Source organism: Mercenaria mercenaria, chromosome 8, assembly GCF_021730395.1.
Source record: "Mercenaria mercenaria strain notata chromosome 8, MADL_Memer_1, whole genome shotgun sequence".
Lineage (NCBI taxonomy): Eukaryota > Metazoa > Mollusca > Bivalvia > Venerida > Veneridae > Mercenaria > Mercenaria mercenaria.
Window position 1 is genome coordinate 61444239 of NC_069368.1, and position 20051 is coordinate 61464289.

The window sequence follows — 20051 nt, forward strand, 5'->3', positions numbered from 1 at the left end:
GCTTGTCAGCTAACTGTTACATTGTATACGACCGACTATGTGTATGCCCCTTAACAGTGACGAGATATTTCAATGTTGTTTCATACCGAAGAATATTTCTCCGGCCAATAATCGATAGCGGTCAGATTGTTTATATAGAAATAAGTAGGGCACGTATACATTTTACTTAATAACAAAAATACGAAAACTAAGATCCCTTAGGTGCAAAAAAATTATCCATGCTCATCACTTGATTCATCATACGCTATATTTGAAATAAATATTATCTTAAATCATAATTGACTCACGCGCCCATTTGTAATGTGATCATTTCGTCATTCTTTTCCTTCTATTTTCTGTATAGAATATGTAAAAATCACATAAGCGATTTCTTACTCTCAATGAATATATCTTTTGAATGATATTCTATTTTTGTAAAAAAAAAAAGAATGATGAACCCACAGATGTTTTATTTCCACTTATTCTAAAGAACAATTATCTTAAGCGCGAAGATGTTGTTGTAGCGTCATATGCTGACGATGTAATGATGCCGCGTTATCATGTGGTATCGTGATCGAAAGGTTAAAGTAACTGATTTAATCAGTTTAGTTAATTTGTGTTTGAATGTTTTATTCAACATAATGAGTCTGCATGATTTACTGAAGTATGCTATAATTAAAAAATACGTAACATATGTACCTGATTGCAAACACTGATATTGTAATTTCAATTTCAATATATTTCAATATTAATGAGTACTTTTCGAGTTCTTGTTAAGTAAATAATGTCATTTATAAACATACGATATTTGTTTAACACAATCTTACCCCTTTACTCCATATGCATTTAGCTTAATTGGGCTTATCATATCCATACAACTTCACAGATAACAAGTACACTAACTCCAAACAGAATTTTGGGGTGTGGGGGGTGGGAGGCAGGGGGGAGGAGGGAATGCATAATTTATACCTGTGTTATTCAATTCAATATTACTAAATTGAATATTATTTTAAACACTAAGTAACCAACATAAATGTCTTTTTCAAAATTAAATTTTCTTTCTAATGGTATATTTTATAAGGTGTGATCAATATTTCTTGACATACAAAGCTTTAAACCCATTAGTTTACTATTCTATAATAATTTTAGCTACATTTCTATTGATGATATTTATTCATTTCTGCATTTTTACATATTAAATATTATTTTAAAAGAAAAAAACACATTTGTTACTGCCAACTTTTATTTCTGTTTTCTTTCTATTATTATTTATGACAGTGTTGTTACTTTTATCTGATTCTTTTTTTAATACATTTATTAAAAAAATTTCGGTTTTATTTTCCCATGCAAATTATAATCAGCTTTTTATTTTTTTACTCGTAATTTATATGATTAATTTGCAAATTTGAAACCCTCAGGTTGTGAAGTTCTCCTCAGCTATAATAAGTTACATAACGTTTTTATAAGAATAATTGATCAAAAGCAATTTTATCAGCTTATTAAAACATTTATAAGTAAAATTTCTTGATTGGATTAACTTCAAAGTTGCCTACAATTGTCCTTGCACACGCCAATTATCCACAGATCACCTCAATCAACCATACCCCACACTGATAAGTCATATACAGACACATGTCATAAAATTCCATAGTGCAGCAGATAATTAGCTGTTAATTTGTTCTCAGGGAAAATCAGACCAATATGTATTTGCAACAGTTACTTTTTTAATATATCATAAAGTCCACTTTTTTATGTAAATCCATTGAAAAAAAAAACAACAACAGTTTTGCTTTCTAAATCTCCTGGGAAATATGGAAACCTAAAAAAATACAGTACTATTTTTAGCTTACACATGTTCACACTTTGTAAAAATAAGTACTATTATTAGCCTACACAAATTTATAATTTGTAACAATAAACTGACCTTGATCAGACTAATTTGAGCTCAAGATGAAACTTTCCACAGAGTAATTTTCCATTAATACACTACCTCATTTTAGGTTTAAATTACCATTTAAAATCAAATATAAACCATGTATTTTTTGGACAGATATTCTTTGTACATGGTTTTAACTTTACAAAACTGCTTTTGTGGGATTCCTTGATGCTGTACTTTATTCATAATTTGCTTTTTTTGCGTGTTAAACAGCGTATATATCAGAGAATGCATAGAGGTAGTATAAAGCGTATCTATCAAGGAATGCATAGAGGTGGTAAAAAGCGTATCTATCAGGGAATGCATAGAGGTGGTAAAAAGCGTATCTATAGAGTAAAGGGTTTAATATGTTAGAAATATGAACAGTTGCAATAAATTTTATAACTAAGTACGCAACATTTTATTTAGAAATGAGTTATATAACACAAACCTTATTATACGCGTGTCATTAGATAAGGGTTAATTGACAACTTTTGCCGATATATTTTCAGCTTTTAATTTATAGGCCTAGATCTTGGGAGTGGGCCAAGTGATTTCTGTCTTCATTAGCACATTTGGTGGCTAATGACTATCACAGTATGGTTCCAATAAACAAGGGTCATTATTGATTGGAAAGTCAGTCTACTACACAATATGTATCAATTAGTGAGAAGGAGAACAAGTTCATTTTATTTGATAACATGTTATAACTTTAAAAATTGTTCTTAGTTTTGGCATTTTTTATGAAAAGGAAATATTGTTGATCAAATATTATAATAAAATGATATCAAAATTATTAAGGAATAGGTTACAATTTAGGGAAAAGGCAACTTTATTTTTTTTGTTTCAATTTCTGTCTGGAGACATTCACTCATCTAAGAGTTCTGTTTTAATGCTTGCAGATTATTGTAAATAATTCTTATCTAAGATTGAAAACCGAATGTACATTTCAGTGTTATCAAGTAAAGCATAAAATAGAACACTTAAGGCAACTTATTATTGAAATCGAAAAGTTAGTATAGATAGAATACAATAATTTAAATTAATCAAGTAATACTATATTCCAAAAACGGTAAATGCATGTATATAAGAAAATCATTTTCCCACTCTTTTTGTAAGTTTTATATCTAAATATAATGGAAGGATCATCTTCAATGGTATGACCGTTTTCATTATAATTATGATATTATACGATATCGTCAACACAAATAACTCATTGAGTTTTCACTATATCTGAGTTTTATTATCATTGTCATTTTTAATAATATTATTATATGTTTTATTATTTTTATTTGTAATATTATCTAATAATAAAAATAATAATAATCATTTAATAATAAAAGTAATGATAATAATAGTATTATTATAATATTATTATAAATATTATTATTATTATTATTGTTATCATTATTATTTCACATTAAACGAAGGAAAATTTCAACTCCACTGCACACATTTTCGTGGTCTGGTTGGGACCCCTACTGTGCTAATTACCCACTTATCAGCTACTGTTACATAATCGCTGATAAGCAGCAGATAAGATGGGGGCTGTTTATCGGATATGAGGGGTGGGGAAGCACCTACATAATAGTGGATCTAGACCTTTAAGAAAAACGATTTGAATAGCACGTTTTTCTTATATGTTATTTGTTAAACATTTAAAGTATGTTTTTAAGATTATCATCAATACTAATTGCTTACATGTTTTTTCTGAATTTGAAATATACTATTTATCAAAGGTGTGATAAAGTTTTCCACATTAGAAATTTCAATTGATGTTCAATTTTACCTTGATTTATAAGAAAACATATATAATATATTCGTTACATTAGTGAACATATGAAACTATTAAATATTCAGTCTAGATACACTGTTGAATTACTTTTATCAATTCGTAGTGTGTGAGTGTTTTAATTGTAGCTCAAAATATTTTAACGCCGCAGATAGTTCTTTATAATTATACGAAAAAATAAATAATAAAATACTATTTCATATACCCAGTATAATTGTAACAAACCAACTTGGAGAAAATGGACTAGATTTGAAATAACGGTGCCCCTAATATTTAGGTCCTATTGTATCATTGTATCCGTGATTAATAAAAGTATTATTATAGATATGACTGCACTTAAGTTATTAAAAGTGCATTTGATAAAAGTTAAATTTTATAAACGAAACATTAAGTAGTTTTTAAGATATTTGCAATAAACACGGTTGCAAATAGAGCGTAATATCATTTGTTAAGTTTATAATATTCACCTTAGCAAATCTTACTTGGATTTCGCGGTGACTGCCGGTGATTCACCGCGATCCATCGCAATTCAGCTCGACCCGCTGAGATTTTTCATCGCGAATCTCCATGAACATTTTTTTTATGATAGATCGCTGGGTCTTACATAAGCATCGCGATTTGATTTTACTACTGAAGAGTCTAACATTATTTATTTTTTCGTATAATTATAAAGAACTATCTGCGGCGTTAAAATATTTTGAGCTACAATTAAAACACTCACACACTACGAATTGATAAAAGTAATTCAACAGTGTATCTAGACTGAATATTTAATAGTTTCATATGTTCACTAATGTAACGAATATGTTATATATGTTTTCTTATAAATCAAGGTAAAATTGAACATCAATTGAAATTTCTAATGTGGAAAACTTTATCAAACCTTTGATAAATAGTATATTTCAAATTCAGAAAAATCATGTAAGCAATTAGTATTGATGATAATCTTAAAAACATACTTTAAATGTTTAACAAATAACATATAAGAAAAACGTGCTATTCAAATCGTTTTTCTTAAAGGTCTAGATCCACTATTATGTAGGTGCTTCCCCACCCCTCATATCCGATAAACAGCCCCCATCTTATCTGCTGCTTATCAGCGATTATGTAACAGTAGCTGATAAGTGGGTAATTAGCACAGTAGGGGTCCCAACCAGACCACGAAAATGTGTGCAGTGGAGTTGAAATTTTCCTTCGGTTAATGTGAAATAATAATAATAACAATAATAATAATAATAATATTTATAATAATATTATAATAATACTATTATTATCATTACTTTTATTATTAAATGATTATTATTATTTTTATTATTAGATAATATTACAAATAAAAATAATAAAACATATAATAATATTATTAAAAATGACAATGATAATAAAACTCAGATATAGTGAAAACTCAATGAGTTATTTGTGTTGACGATATCGTATAATATCATAATTATAATGAAAACGGTCATACCATTGAAGATGATCCTTCCATTATATTTAGATATAAAACTTACAAAAAGAGTGGGAAAATGATTTTCTTATATACATGCATTTACCGTTTTTGGAATATAGTATTACTTGATTAATTTAAATTATTGTATTCTATCTATACTAACTTTTCGATTTCAATAATAAGTTGCCTTAAGTGTTCTATTTTATGCTTTACTTGATAACACTGAAATGTACATTCGGTTTTCAATCTTAGATAAGAATTATTTACAATAATCTGCAAGCATTAAAACAGAACTCTTAGATGAGTGAATGTCTCCAGACAGAAATTGAAACAAAAAAAATAAAGTTGCCTTTTCCCTAAATTGTAACCTATTCCTAAATAATTTTGATATCATTTTATTATAATATTTGATCAACAATATTTTCTTTTCATAAAAAATGCCAAAACTAAGAACAGTTTTTAAAGTTATAACATGTTCTCAAATAAAATGAACTTGTTCTCCTTCTCACTAATTGATACATATTGTGTAGTAGACTGACTTTCCAATCAATAATGACCCTTGTTTATTGGAACCATACTGTGATAGTCATTAGCCACCAAATGTGCTAATGAAGACAGAAACCACTTGGCCCACTCCCAAGATCTAGGCCTATAAATTAAAAGCTGAAAATATATCGGCAAAAGTTGTCAATTAACCCTTATCTAATGACACGCGTATAATAAGGTTTGTGTTATATAACTCATTTCTAAATAAAATGTTGCGTACTTAGTTATAAAATTTATTGCAACTGTTCATATTTCTAACATATTAAACCCTTTACTCTATAGATACGCTTTTTACCACCTCTATGCATTCCCTGATAGATACGCTTTTTACCACCTCTATGCATTCCTTGATAGATACGCTTTATACTACCTCTATGCATTCTCTGATATATACGCTGTTTAACACGCAAAAAAAAAGCAAATTATGAATAAAGTACAGCATCAAGGAATCCCACAAAAGCAGTTTTGTAAAGTTAAAACCATGTACAAAGAATATCTGTCCAAAAAATACATGGTTTATATTTGATTTTAAATGGTAATTTAAACCTAAAATGAGGTAGTGTATTAATGGAAAATTACTGTGTGCAAAGTTTCATCTTGAGCTCAAATTAGTCTGATCAAGGTCAGTTTATTGTTACAAATTATAAATTTGTGTAGGCTAATAATAGTACTTATTTTTACAAAGTGTGAACATGTGTAAGCTAAAAATAGTACTGTATTTTTTTAGGTTTCCATACTTCCCAGGAGTTTTAGAAAGCAAAACTGTTGTTGTTTTTTTTTTCAATGGATTTACATAAAAAAAAGTGGACTTTATGATATATTAAAAAAGTAACTGTTGCAAATACATATTGGTCTGATTTTCACTGAAGACAAATTAACAGCTAATTATCTGCTGCACTATGGAATTTTATGACATGTGTCTGTATATGACTTATCAGTGTGGGGTATGGTTGATTGAGGTGATCTGTGGATAATTGGCGTGTGCAAGGACAATTGTAGGCAACTTTGAAGTTAATCCAATCAAGAAATTTTACTTATAAATGTTTTAATAAGCTGATAAAATTGCTTTTGATCAATTATTCTTATAAAAACGTTATGTAACTTATTATAGCTGAGGAGAACTTCACAACCTGAGGGTTTCAAATTTGCAAATTAATCATATAAATTACGAGTAAAAAATAAAAAGCTGATTATAATTTGCATGGGAAAATAAAACCGAAGATTTTTTAATAAATGTGTTAAAAAAAAAGAATCAGATAAAAGTAACAACACTGTCATAAATAATAATAGAAAGAAAACAGAAATAAAAGTTGGCAGTAACAAATGTGTTTTTTCTTTTAAAATAATATTTAATATGTAAAAATGCAGAAATGAATAAATATCATCAATAGAAATGTAGCTAAAATTATTATAGAATAGTAAACTAATGGGTTTAAAGCTTTGTATGTCAAGAAATATTGATCACACCTTATAAAATATACCATTAGAAAGAAAATTTAATTTTGAAAAAGACATTTATGTTGGTTACTTAGTGTTTAAAATAATATTCAATTTAGTAATATTGAATTGAATAACACAGGTATAAATTATGCATTCCCCCCTCCCCCCTGCCTCCCACCCCCCACACCCCAAAATTCTGTTTGGAGTTAGTGTACTTGTTATCTGTGAAGTTGTATGGATATGATAAGCCCAATTAAGCTAAATGCATATGGAGTAAAGGGGTAAGATTGTGTTAAACAAATATCGTATGTTTATAAATGACATTATTTACTTAACAAGAACTCGAAAAGTACTCATTAATATTGAAATATATTGAAATTGAAATTACAATATCAGTGTTTGCCATCAGGTACATATGTTACGTATTTTTTAATTATAGCATACTTCAGTAAATCATGCAGACTCATTATGTTGAATAAAACATTCAAACACAAATTAACTAAACTGATTAAATCAGTTACTTTAACCTTTCGATCACGATACCACATGATAACGCGGCATCATTACATCGTCAGCATATGACGCTACAACAACATCTTCGCGCTTAAGATAATTGTTCTTTAGAATAAGTGGAAATAAAACATCTGTGGGTTCATCATTCTTTTTTTTACAAAAATAGAATATCATTCAAAAGATATATTCATTGAGAGTAAGAAATCGCTTATGTGATTTTTACATATTCTTTACAGAAAATAGAAGGAAAAGAATGACGAAATGATCACATTACAAATGGGCGCGTGAGTCAATTATGATTTAAGATAATATTTATTTCAAATATAGCGTATGATGAATCAAGTGATGAGCATGGATAATTTTTTTGCACCTAAGGGATCTTAGTTTTCGTATTTTTGTTATTAAGTAAAATGTATACGTGCCCTACTTATTTCTATATAAACAATCTGACCGCTATCGATTATTGGCCGGAGAAATATTCTTCGGTATGAAACAACATTGAAATATCTCGTCACTGTTAAGGGCATACACATAGTCGGTCGTATACAATGTAACAGTTAGCTGACAAGCTTGCACGCACAACATTTACTTTAAAGTTCCATATGGTGTATAATTTTATGGTAAAGTAGCTGCCCATTTAGAATTTAGATGATATGCATAATTACGTGTTTAGAATGACACATTTTTCAATATTGCACATGAACTTATATAGTAAGGGCAATAAATGACGAATTCTGTAATATTTTCTACAGAGTTAATTGTTTGGCAGGACCAATTTAACAATTTCAAAATAAAAATAATGTTTCCATGAAAAGAATTCTATTGAACTATAATATTATATGATTTCACTGTTTACATGGCAACAGTTCATTTTTGGAAAGAACAAACTTCTAGATGATAATAAGTCATATATTTGCCAGTTGTGGAAATAAAGCAAAAAATATGGTATCAAAATGGAGCTGAGACATTGGCCATTTAATAGCAGCATTTTTTTTTAAGTAACTGGTTTGCATATTATTCATAAATATTGATGAGAATGTTACAAACATACAACAAACTGTTCAAAAATTACATTTTCTAAGTTTTAAATCAATCTATATGTACCAAACAGTTTCAATATGGTCCTAAAGTTTCTCAGAGTGTTTAAATAGTATGTAGTAACGCTGACGGTTTGTTTCATTCGAAAATAGGTATATTTAGCTAATTTGCATAATATGAACCAGTGCAATGTCTCAGGAAAAAAGTATCTGAATCTGAATAGAATGATATAAACAGCTATAAACATTAGTGATTAACATTCTAATACAAATCGTTAGCTTCAGAGTAGAATGAATGAAATAAATATCTTAATGTGCTGTAGATGATATATTAATTTCGTGAACAAAATCGTTCTGTGTTCTGGGGCTGTGGTTTTGGTGTTCTGTGCTTTCGAGAAATCTACCCTTACCTATTATCTTTAGTATTTTCTGCATTAAACCTATAACCAAAAATAGATATTTAATATAATATTATTCATTAACATACAGCATTTTGCGCATTTGTTCTCCCAAGTTTATCTCGGGTGTTCTTGAAAGAACAAGCACATGAAAATATATATCTTTAGATCTCTCATCAACATGTTTTGTTTTCATGTTGTCAAACACTGTTAGATCCTCGTAAAAATACAAATTATTTTGCGCTAATACACTTAGAGTTAGCATGGAAACATTGACTAATTCCCTGAGAACTTAATAGAAAATAAGAGCAGAAATTGGCACGGTGAAAGTAGCAGTTGCTGTAGTATTCGTCCTGAACCAAACATGAAAAATGTCTCAGGAAACAAAAATCACTAAATCTGATTAAAATGATATAATTAATTCTTATAGATAAAATATTAATAATTTTAGCTATAATTTTTAGATATATAGTTTAAAGACTTAATTGAAGGAGGAATCAATATGTAATATACTTTACACATGTTATGTTACTATTTAATAACCCTGTTTTATTGCGTCAATTATTTAGATAATATATACCGGACAGTTTTAGTCTGGTCTTAAAGTCTCTCAGAGTTTTCTAAAATAGTATATTGTTACTTTGAAAGACAAATGAATAAATGCTAAAACTAATATCTCTGGAAACAAGATATAGCTAAAACTGAATAACATAAAAAAATAGACATTTAGTAATAAACTGATGACTATTTGAGCTGCATTATATGAAAAGAGAGTGTTAATTTTTTTTCGAAGAAGGAATCTGTATGTAACCTACTTAAAACATGTTACGTTACCATTTCAAATATCTTGATTTGTTGTACCGTTATTTTCTTAGAATATAGTGTAGGAATATTTTGTTTTCAAATTATAAGCACTCTTACAAAACGGTTTAGTTAAAAACTTCTCAAACATTGAGATGTTTTCCGTAACAGCACTGTATTTTGCTGTATTTAGAAATATGTAGGAAGAATTTGAAACCATTGTTATCTATACAATGAAAGCATTGATCTGTTAAAACTTTGAAGTATTAGTACTTACATTATTTTTCTTTTCTTTTGTCAACCAATAAGTCATCTGAAACATTCGTTACTAATTCGATATTCGTTTTACCTTTTAAATTTATTTATCTATCAGTTAAGTTATACTACTCTCAGTTTCTTAATTATATTCTATTTAACTGTTTCATCATTGTTGTCAATAATTACATTTAACATCGACTATGTATGTTTATGTATATATTCTGTATATATTAATTATGTACACATACCTGTACACACCCATACACTGACATAGGGTTACGATTGTCTGCAGCCTTCATGGTGATTTCCTAACGGATATCTATCCTTGTTTTGTCTGATCATAAAGTGTATCTATGCACAGTCATTTACGATGCAAATAAAGATTTTTGTTTTTGAACTTCAGAGACACATGCATTATTGTGAGATATTTATGCGCTAATTAATAAAATATTCACTGTTGAAAAGCAGCACTGAACTAAAACTAAAAAAAAAAAATAAGTTATATAGGTAGTTTATGTAATCTTTAGATTAAAACTGATGAATTTCAAAAAGCTAATAATGTGTACAATTATTCTGTAGCATTTAGAAATACCGTAATATATCCTAAATACATGTATCATCTGAAATATTGCAAAACATAACGCTAATGACAACCCTGTACGGAGACATTATGTGTCAAAAGTGCATAATAAACGTTTATTAGTACCGCACTAATAAAACTCAATCTATATGTTTTAACTATTCTGTAATTAAATGTATCATATTAATTATACCAAATTGTTAAGAAAACAAATACTGACTGCCTACGTTTTGCTATAGAAATGATAATAACATCTTTAAGGATATCATATAGAACTCAACAAAGCCAATAAATAGCAGACGCGGTCTTATCAAGTCTGTTAATGAGAGGTAATGCAATGTAAAACACCCCTTATGCCCCCTAGCCAAAGCTGAAGTGTAATCATATTATAGTTATATTGAATGGACTCTATGAACAATCTAACAACACTGAATCCGAGTACCGGGAGACAAATTAGAAGCATCACATGGTACGAGGGTTGGATCAAAAGTAATGCAACCAATGGTGTTAAATGACAACTAAAGGTTGGATTAAGAAAATATTTATTTCAAACCTTCAAAGTAATCTCCTTTGACAGATACACAACGTCGTAATCTTTTAATCCAATCTTTAAAACCTTTCTGATAGTCTTTTTGTCAAGTATATCACTAAGGAGGTTAAATATGGCGGCCCCCAACTTTGGCGGGATGTATATTTTCTGCCTTACGGTTTTCTCTTGAGACGAGGGAAAATGAAAAAGTCACAGGGTGCTAGATCCGGAGAACAGGGTGGGCGTTCTAGAACATATACTCCCTGTTTATTCAAAAACGACGTCGTCACAATTCCAGCCTTGTGACTCGAGGCATTGTCATGTAATAAATGGATGCCTCCGATACCCGTCTTTGATCGACGTTTCTGGAAATACTTGAGGAGCTTTTAAAGAACTTTTTTCTTATAAAACTTGGCATTCATTGACTTGTCTTTAGGTACAGGAACCTGGATGGCGAGATCTTTAGTAGTGAAAAATATGGCATACATAACCTTTTTCACAAATAACCTTTTGCAATCCTTTTGGCAATGCAAGGCCTTCTGGCATTTTTGGTGAGCCATGCTCGGTTTCTAATTTTTCGATGCGGTTCGAAGAAATGTATTCAAGACTCATCACCTGTAACTACATTCATTATTGTTTTTGGATCATATCTTTGAAACCTTTTCAAAAGCTTGCGCGCCATCTTAACGCGCGTGCATTTTTGCTCATCAGTGAGCAAATGCGGGACCCACCTAGCACTTTTCTTCTTCAATTTCAAAATATTTCGCAGAATGCGCAACACAGATGCTTTTGAAATGCCAACCATGTCCGCTATCTGCCGAGAAGTATATCTTGCGTCAGAAAGTACTATTTGTTTGATTTTTTTCAACAATCCTTGGACTACTTGCAGACTTAGATCGACCAGTTTTAGGCGCATTTTTGACAGACTCGACGCCTGCACAAAATTATCTAACCCATCTGCAAACTGTGGAAAAGGACATTTCATTACTACCATAAACAGCACATATGTCAGCATAAATGTCCTTTGAACCTCTTCCGAGTGAAGCGCAAGTCTTAATGTAAGACCTAATATTTCGTTCGCATTTTTTACACATTTACCAACCATTTTGCCTAACCGCCTACGAGTAGTGTTTGTGCAAATGTAAATTGTGAGCGAGATATTGTGTCTACGTGTATAGTTTATACGTCGATTGAAAATTATTACAATGGGGAACACGTGCAAGGCTTGAATTTTGTACTCGCGCTAAAATAGCGGTTATCAATAGCCAGTGGCATTACTTTTGATCCCATCCCCATACTTAAAGTCTGTTGTTTTGATAGTTTTTTTTCTAGGATGATCCGTTGGAAGCAAAATGATAGCCGAGTTGGTTTGATTAAATCTGTTCATTAGAGGTGATAAAAGGTGAAATTGCCCTCACGCCCCTAGCACTGGCTTAAATATTGTTCTGTTATAGTAAAAATTATTGGATTGTTTGCAGTTGAAAATCTGAATCCAAAATTATGATGAAATGTCTTAAAGATATAAACTGCATACAATTTGAGGCAGCAGTGTTACAAAAATCACATTCCTCACGTCTTGATAAAGATGTAACTTTCAGTATTTTCACTTTAATGGAACCTACTTTGGCATATTTGCTTTCTTGTCGGTTAGCTGTTGAATAATATGTTGTTCTAAATGGAAAGCAAGTAACAAAAGAAGATCGTAAGCTATAATAATATCTGATTGCACTTTGATTTTGAAGCAATTTTTGTCATTTTATTATAAATGCTTTAAAACATCTTCCTATAGTTTGGACCTTTGACATAGGTAGGCAATGCCTTCTTCGTAGCCTTTGATACCTAATTCGATTTATATTCAAACTTTATTTATTTTGATCGATGCATAGTTTCTCTTAGTGTTTCTCTTAAAGTTCCAGTATATCTGGAAATATTCTACGACGTAATAAAATTTAGTTTCTGTCAGTACAATTTGAAATATTTTAAAAATAAATGTTCATTCTGACATGCTTTCAAATGCTTCAAAATGATACAACCTTTTCTTCATTTAATTGTTATCAAGTATATTTTTCTTACATCTTGGTTTGCTATGACTAAAAGTTCACAAGTTTGATAACCTGGTTAAAGCTCTTACTTTATATACCAGCATCTTTTCTTTTGTTTGTTAGTTTTGGTTTAGCTCCGCTTTGCAACAGACATTCAGACATGTAACAATGAGCAGTTAACCTAAAACAACGTTATTGCATTCTTTATCAGTACTAATCAGTTTTCTAAAAGTAAATGCTCAGTTATCCATATTAAACAGAGGTAGAGGTCAAATGACTTCAGACTCATTGTCTTTTATAAAATAGTAGGATTTCTGACTCAAGACCCTATGATTCATATATATGTGTTCTCCCTTTTTAGTTTACTTGCTTTTATATGTTTCCTTAGATCGTTATTATTTCTGAAATTTAAAAACAATACTTTTATAAAACTTGTTTTTTAATTAACAGGAATAACTGCTAATATAAGGGCATCATCGCAGTATGTTGGTTCATGTTTATTTCAAGTTTTATGAAATTCTACCTACTAGTTACTGATAAATGGCTGCGGACGGACGGACGGACGCACGGACGGACGGACGGACAATTACATTTCAATACCCGTTTCCCGATTTCATCGGCGGGGGATAAAATGCAAACCTTAAGAGCCAAAAATGTAAGTATTGAATTCCTTTGCAGAAGACACAGCAACAAATGAAACACTCTTGTGGGCACGACGAAACAGGTCACAAAACAGATACCGAAACAGTTCAGTCCTCCTCGGATTTAAATGTGAGAAGCGAAAAGAAAATGTATCAATTTCTTTACTTTTATGATATTTCTATATCTTCCGAGTGTGCGCAGGGTTTATCTGACATAAGCCATGGTTTAAGGTCAGCTATTTGTTGCCGATATTCTTCCTGTAGGTTCATTCTTTCACAGATTTTACATAACGCCCTTTGATATACTTCCTGAAAGCCAGGAAAATAATATTGACTTTTCCGTCTTAGAATACCTGCATATTCTTCATTATTTACAACTAGTCGTTGAAGGTATGCTCCTAAATCGTCAATAGACTGATAGTCATTAGAATCAATATATACGTTTTCAGGAATCGTCAATGCTTCTCTAAAATTTGTTTTTCCCGCCCTAGACACTAATAACAAATCGTAGTTGAAATTTTCAAAGAACTTTTCAGTGGAGTATCCTCGACAGAGTGCATTTTCAAAAGCTAAATAGAATTTATAAGAATAATTTAAAATGTTGAAACAATCATCATGTACATACATTGTTCCACACTTCCATTCTTGTCCACATCTTCCTAGAATATCGACATTAATATACTTCTTCAATTTTTCGATAACCAGTTCTCTTTTAGAGTCTGTTTTGCAACGAGATGTTATAATAACCGCATCCTTAGTTTTGCTTTTGGCAATTTTTTGGAAATCACGATTGTCCTCAGTTTTTCGTTTCCATATTTCTCCATTAGGTAGATATATATCGGTATTATTCCTATTATATGTCATTGTCCAATTAAACGCACTTTTCCAAAAATTGTTCTTATAATGTCCACCAAAATCGTTGTAATAAAAAGGGCTTTCATCCTCGGCAAATATCCAAACTTGCCCGTGAGGTCTTTTAAAAGGATATTTCTCTGGTAAATGTGCCCCTTTAAAAATGACCGCATCACTTTTTTCTAAACAACTTTTTTCGTCCGTTATCACACAATTATTAAATTCACATGAATCGAAGCCCCTGCTCAGAGCTAATGGTCGTCGTTGAACGTAAAGGGGTACCTCAAACCAAGTAATCATAAATGTTTTACGTATCACCGTCGAGTGCTCGTTAGGAATGTTAGCCTCTTTGAAAAAGGCATTCAGCTTGTCCATCTTTTCCTTCGCTTTGCAAGTCTGCAAATAAATAAAGCAAATAGTGTTTTTTTAACCACAGCATGCTTTCAGCTTACTTTGGAGATGTTTCCACATAAAATCAAAGTGCTGAAAGGACTGAAAACCGATACACCTGAAAAATCAACATTTCATTGTGAACAGACTGGTCATGATTTGAACAATGTTGATAAAGGTCCACATTACATGCCAAATATCTAAACTCTGTGAATTGTGCTTCAAGACAATATGATTTTTTTCCCTATACAACTCTATGTTAAACTAAGTTTGCCCCAGGGTTGGGGCAATTTCAACCCTAACCCTAACCCGAGACCCTAGTCCCAGCCCTAATTCTAAAGCAAAGTGATTCCAAATGTTTCAAATGGGAGTATAAAATGCATAATTATTCTAGAATCTGTTGCTCCATATATATTTATTTGTTTAAAATAGATGTTCTCAACTGTAATTAAAACACAGTCACTTTCTTGGCTAGTATATTTCAAAAATTGCCTGATAAAATTAGCTCTTTATATTTGGGCGTCTTATCAGACAGCAGAGGCAAAATTTGCAATAACAACATTGCGAAAACTTTTGAATGATTAATTAATAACACTGTTGACTGAACAGACCTGTTTTCTAAAGTATCTGAAATTGCATTTTAATTTTAATAAAATTTGCAAAGCTTTTTAAAAAAAGCTGTGCAAAACAAGCATGTTTTTTTTTTTTCATTTTTACAAAGATGCTTTGCATTATTTATGCATTGACCGATGACCCGCCCGCTTAGCTCAGTAGTTAAGAGTGTTGGTCTACGGATCGCGGGGTCGCGAGTTCGATCCTCGGGCGGGGCATATGTTCTCCGTGACTATTTTATAAACGACATTGTGTCTAAAATCATAAGTCCTCCACCTCTGATTCATGTGGGGAAGTTGGCAGTTACTTGCGGAGAACAGGTTTGTACTGGTACAGAATCCAGGAACACCGGTTAGGTTAACTGCCCGCCGTTACATGACTGAAATACTGTTGAAAAATGGCTTTAAACCAAAAACAAACAAACAAATGTATTGACCGATATACCATCTGACTCTAAAATCAGAAATTGCATAGTTCTATTTAATATTAAGCAAACACTACGTTGCCCAAAGCACCTGATATTATTTATTTATTGCTTCATGCTAAACAAGAAATCTGTCATTGCTTTTCAATGATTTACCAGCAAGATAATTGTATTAGTATTCGAGGATCCTGATTGTACACGACCTCTGAGCTATATAAGTCAGTTGATCACTATGTTATTGAAAAACCAATGATCTAGTTGCATGACCTTTTTTTTTTTAAAAAAAAAAAACAAAAACAAAAATCTTTCTCGTTTAAGTTGTGTTCGCTTATGAAACAGTCATATAGTATAAGTAGTATAGTAATTGTTTGTGCGGCAACACTTTTTCAATTTTAATTAGCCACCTTCTTATAAAAAATCCAACACTGACCAATTCAAATTTAAAAAATCCAAAACCAACCAGTCTTAAAATACTAACTCAGCGTATTTGTACCCTGAAAATCTTTGATGGACGTAAGGTTGAAGGGATAAAATGAAATCCAAGGTCCACTCAAATCAAAACACATTAATTAAACAGGAAAAACCGGAAGAAAATGTGCTTATTAATTAAAATAATTTATAATTGTTTGTTCATTTACTCTTTGATTGTTGACTTTTAGTATTCTATACAATAAATCATAAATATTTATACCATCTTGTAACATTTTAATGAAAAATAAACAATAATAACCACAAAGTGTACTTGTTTTGTCTTGATATTGTATGTTGTTATACTTAACTCCGGGTATATATTCAGTTACCTCCTTCGGCGGAGGAAGTCCAAATGGATCAAAGTACAAAGTATTTAAGTAACAAACCCAATGTGTTCCAGGTCCGACAGAGTCGTCCAAATTTATAATTCCACATTCATTATTCAACTTTGATTTTGGTAAATTATTTCTACTAAATACACCCCTAAAATTGTTATTTTTTAAGTTTTTAACCCATTGTTCAATTTCAAAGTTAGAAATTGGTTTGTTTATACATTTTTTTTTTTACTATAGGAATTCGTCTGTACGACCTCCGTTGGGAATCAATCTGTAATCCTTTCCCACTTAACAAAGATGTAATCAAAGGTATTCCTAGACTAGCAGCCAGCATACCCAAAAAGCCGCCATTTTGTCTCTGTTTTTGTGTTAATTTAATCACTCCAGACCCTACTAGTTGCTTCTTTGATTAGGTGTAAGATATGGTGATATCATGTTTCTCTTATCATTAGCTACTGAAATCATACCATTCCCAAGTAACTTACTAACACCGGCATTGGCCAACCCAGAGAGGTCTCCGATGCCCAGAGGAGCTAATATTTTTGGAGCTATTTTTGCTACCATTGGAAGAATCGTTTTTCCTAACAAACCACTCAAAGCTCCAAAAAATCCACCATTTTGACCTTGACTGGACATTTGTTTTTTTGAAATTGTAATTTCTAATCCCTTCTTATTTGTATCAGCTTTTTTAATTTGATTAATTTGTGTTTTTGTTAAAAGCAAAGGGAAGTTTCCACGTAATTGTTCATGTATTAATCTAAAAGTATATGGAATTTTATTATTATAAGCTTGTGCTAAATTTTTCTTTTGTCCATCTGTTAGGTTAACTTTATATTCAATATAATTTGATGTCATTATATATTAAATTTATATTTTATTTACACAATAACAAGTTCATTTCCAATAGTATTTATTTCAACTGTTTCTTCATATAATACAATTTCATAAATACGATATCTTGCAGTGGGAAGTGTATTTAAACGTAAGTGTAATGTGATATGCTTAGGATCTTCTGTCATTCCTTCCTTTTTGAATTCTAAGTTAAAATGAACAAATCCAAACAAACTTTGAAAATTAAATCTATTTAAGAGACTTCCAGTAGTTTTGTTATTTTGTTTATAATATTAATTAAGAACATCAACATAAATTCTTGATATGCTTGTATATTCCGTTTCCGGATAAAAAACACCATTACCAACTTCAAGACGGCAAGATTCCAGCCTACAATCATTATCTGCAGTATTAGCTTTAAATGTATCTAATAAATGTGGATTATGTTCTTGTGAATTACTTTTATCAGGTCGTTGTAAATAAACAAACATATGCTCGGGTTTTGTTACACCAGCTGTTATTCTAAAATTTGTTTTAACCTGTTGCGTATCAGTTGACTGTGAAATCATTTCACGAAGGTATTTCAAACCTGTTGCTTTCATATATCTTTCAGAAATTAAATTAATTCCATATGGATTAAAAATTAAACGTGGAATCCACAAAATTAATCTAGTTACAATTACCCTACCTGGATCAGCAGCATAAGCTCTAAAAATTAATTCATCATCATTTGTTAATTGAAGTGTTATTTGTATATGGCTTGGTGGTAACATGTTTTGTTCCAAACCCTGAAAAAATGAATAATTATTTAGTCGAATTTTAGCATTTACCTCTTTACTACCCTGGATTAATAACTTTCTAGAAACAAAACCACTATTATATGTAGCTTGGTCTTTTCTGCTTTCAGCACTAGCGTTAACGTTTAAATAAATAAATTCATTTGTTCCAGTTGTTTCTGCATAATCCTTAGATAGTTCAACTAAATCCTTTATATTTATTACCTTGTATAAATTATTACAATCATATACAATTTTTCCATTTTATTTTACTATAAGCTGATCAATTAATGAAGCTACATTATTAATTAAAGCAATTTGATCTCCGTCAACATAATTATTACCATTAGCAAGATTATTTACTTTAAAACTTACTTCAAAATAACCATTAAACCAATCAAAATATGAACTTCTATCATTAATTGTAAAGTGATACCCACTTTTTTGTTGTTTAACATTATTTTCCAAGACAGATATTAAGGCTGTATCTAATTGAATAGGAGTGAGTTCGTATCTTTCACAATATTGTTTTGTTCTAAACATGTATATTATATATTATTTTATATTTTTTATAAATTAATCTGTTAATACGTTTACGCGTCCCCGATCCTGACAATAATCTATTTAATCTTATATTAATATCCTCTTCCTCCTCATTATTTTTACTGTTATTCCTTTCTTGTAATTCCTTAACAATTAAATCACCAACTGCCGGAGAAGGTTTCTTTTTAAATTTTTCAACAATTTTATTAGCAGATAAATTTCCAACTTCCGTTCCAACCTTTTTTGTTCCACTTTCAAGTGCTGCTTTTCCTGCTGTTTCCAGAGCCTTTTTTCCAGCTGTGCTAATTGAAGATGCAACTCCACTTGAAAACAATTTCGTTAAAGTGTCAAAGATACCTGTACCATGTATATTTTCTTCTCCTGTGTGAGCATCAACATAAATAAATATTCCTTTATTTTTATCATAAACTTTCTTGTACATTATATAAAACTAAAATTTATATTTCTTTTAAAATTAGTGTAAAACTTGTTTCAACCCCATTAAAATTAATTATTCTACCAAACATGTCTGTAATATATATTCTTATTGAATTTATAATATTTTTATTAATTTTAGAATATCCAATTCTTTGTGGTTCTTTTGTAAATGGATAAGCTCTTGTTAAATCTGCAGTACTTAAAGCATAGATAATATCACTGAAATTACCATCAACAAGTGAATTATCAATAAGATCACAATGAATATGAATTGTATCCACAGAGTTAGTTATATTTGGTGTTGTAATTCCCCATTCAGTATTTCTCAATGCTTTTTTTCTCAAATCCAAGTATAGTATGAAAATTTGACATTCTTAAATCCAACATAAAATTATCATGAATTGAAATCAAAATCTTAAAACTACTTAAATCAAATTCTAAACTTATTGGAGCAATGTCTT

At 30.3% G+C, this 20051-nt stretch overlaps 1 protein-coding gene across 1 annotated transcript in view; it reads right to left on the minus strand.

Moving 5' to 3' along the window:
• Positions 1-10721: 10721 nt before the first annotated feature.
• Positions 10722-20051, minus strand: part of LOC123566249 (glycoprotein 3-alpha-L-fucosyltransferase A-like) — a 29506-nt gene continuing 20176 nt past the window's right edge. The window contains exon 3 of the mRNA XM_045360193.2: positions 10722-15166. Coding sequence (XP_045216128.1) covers positions 14087-15166 — 1080 coding nt within the window. The 3' untranslated portion in view covers positions 10722-14086. The remainder of the gene's footprint in view (positions 15167-20051) is intronic.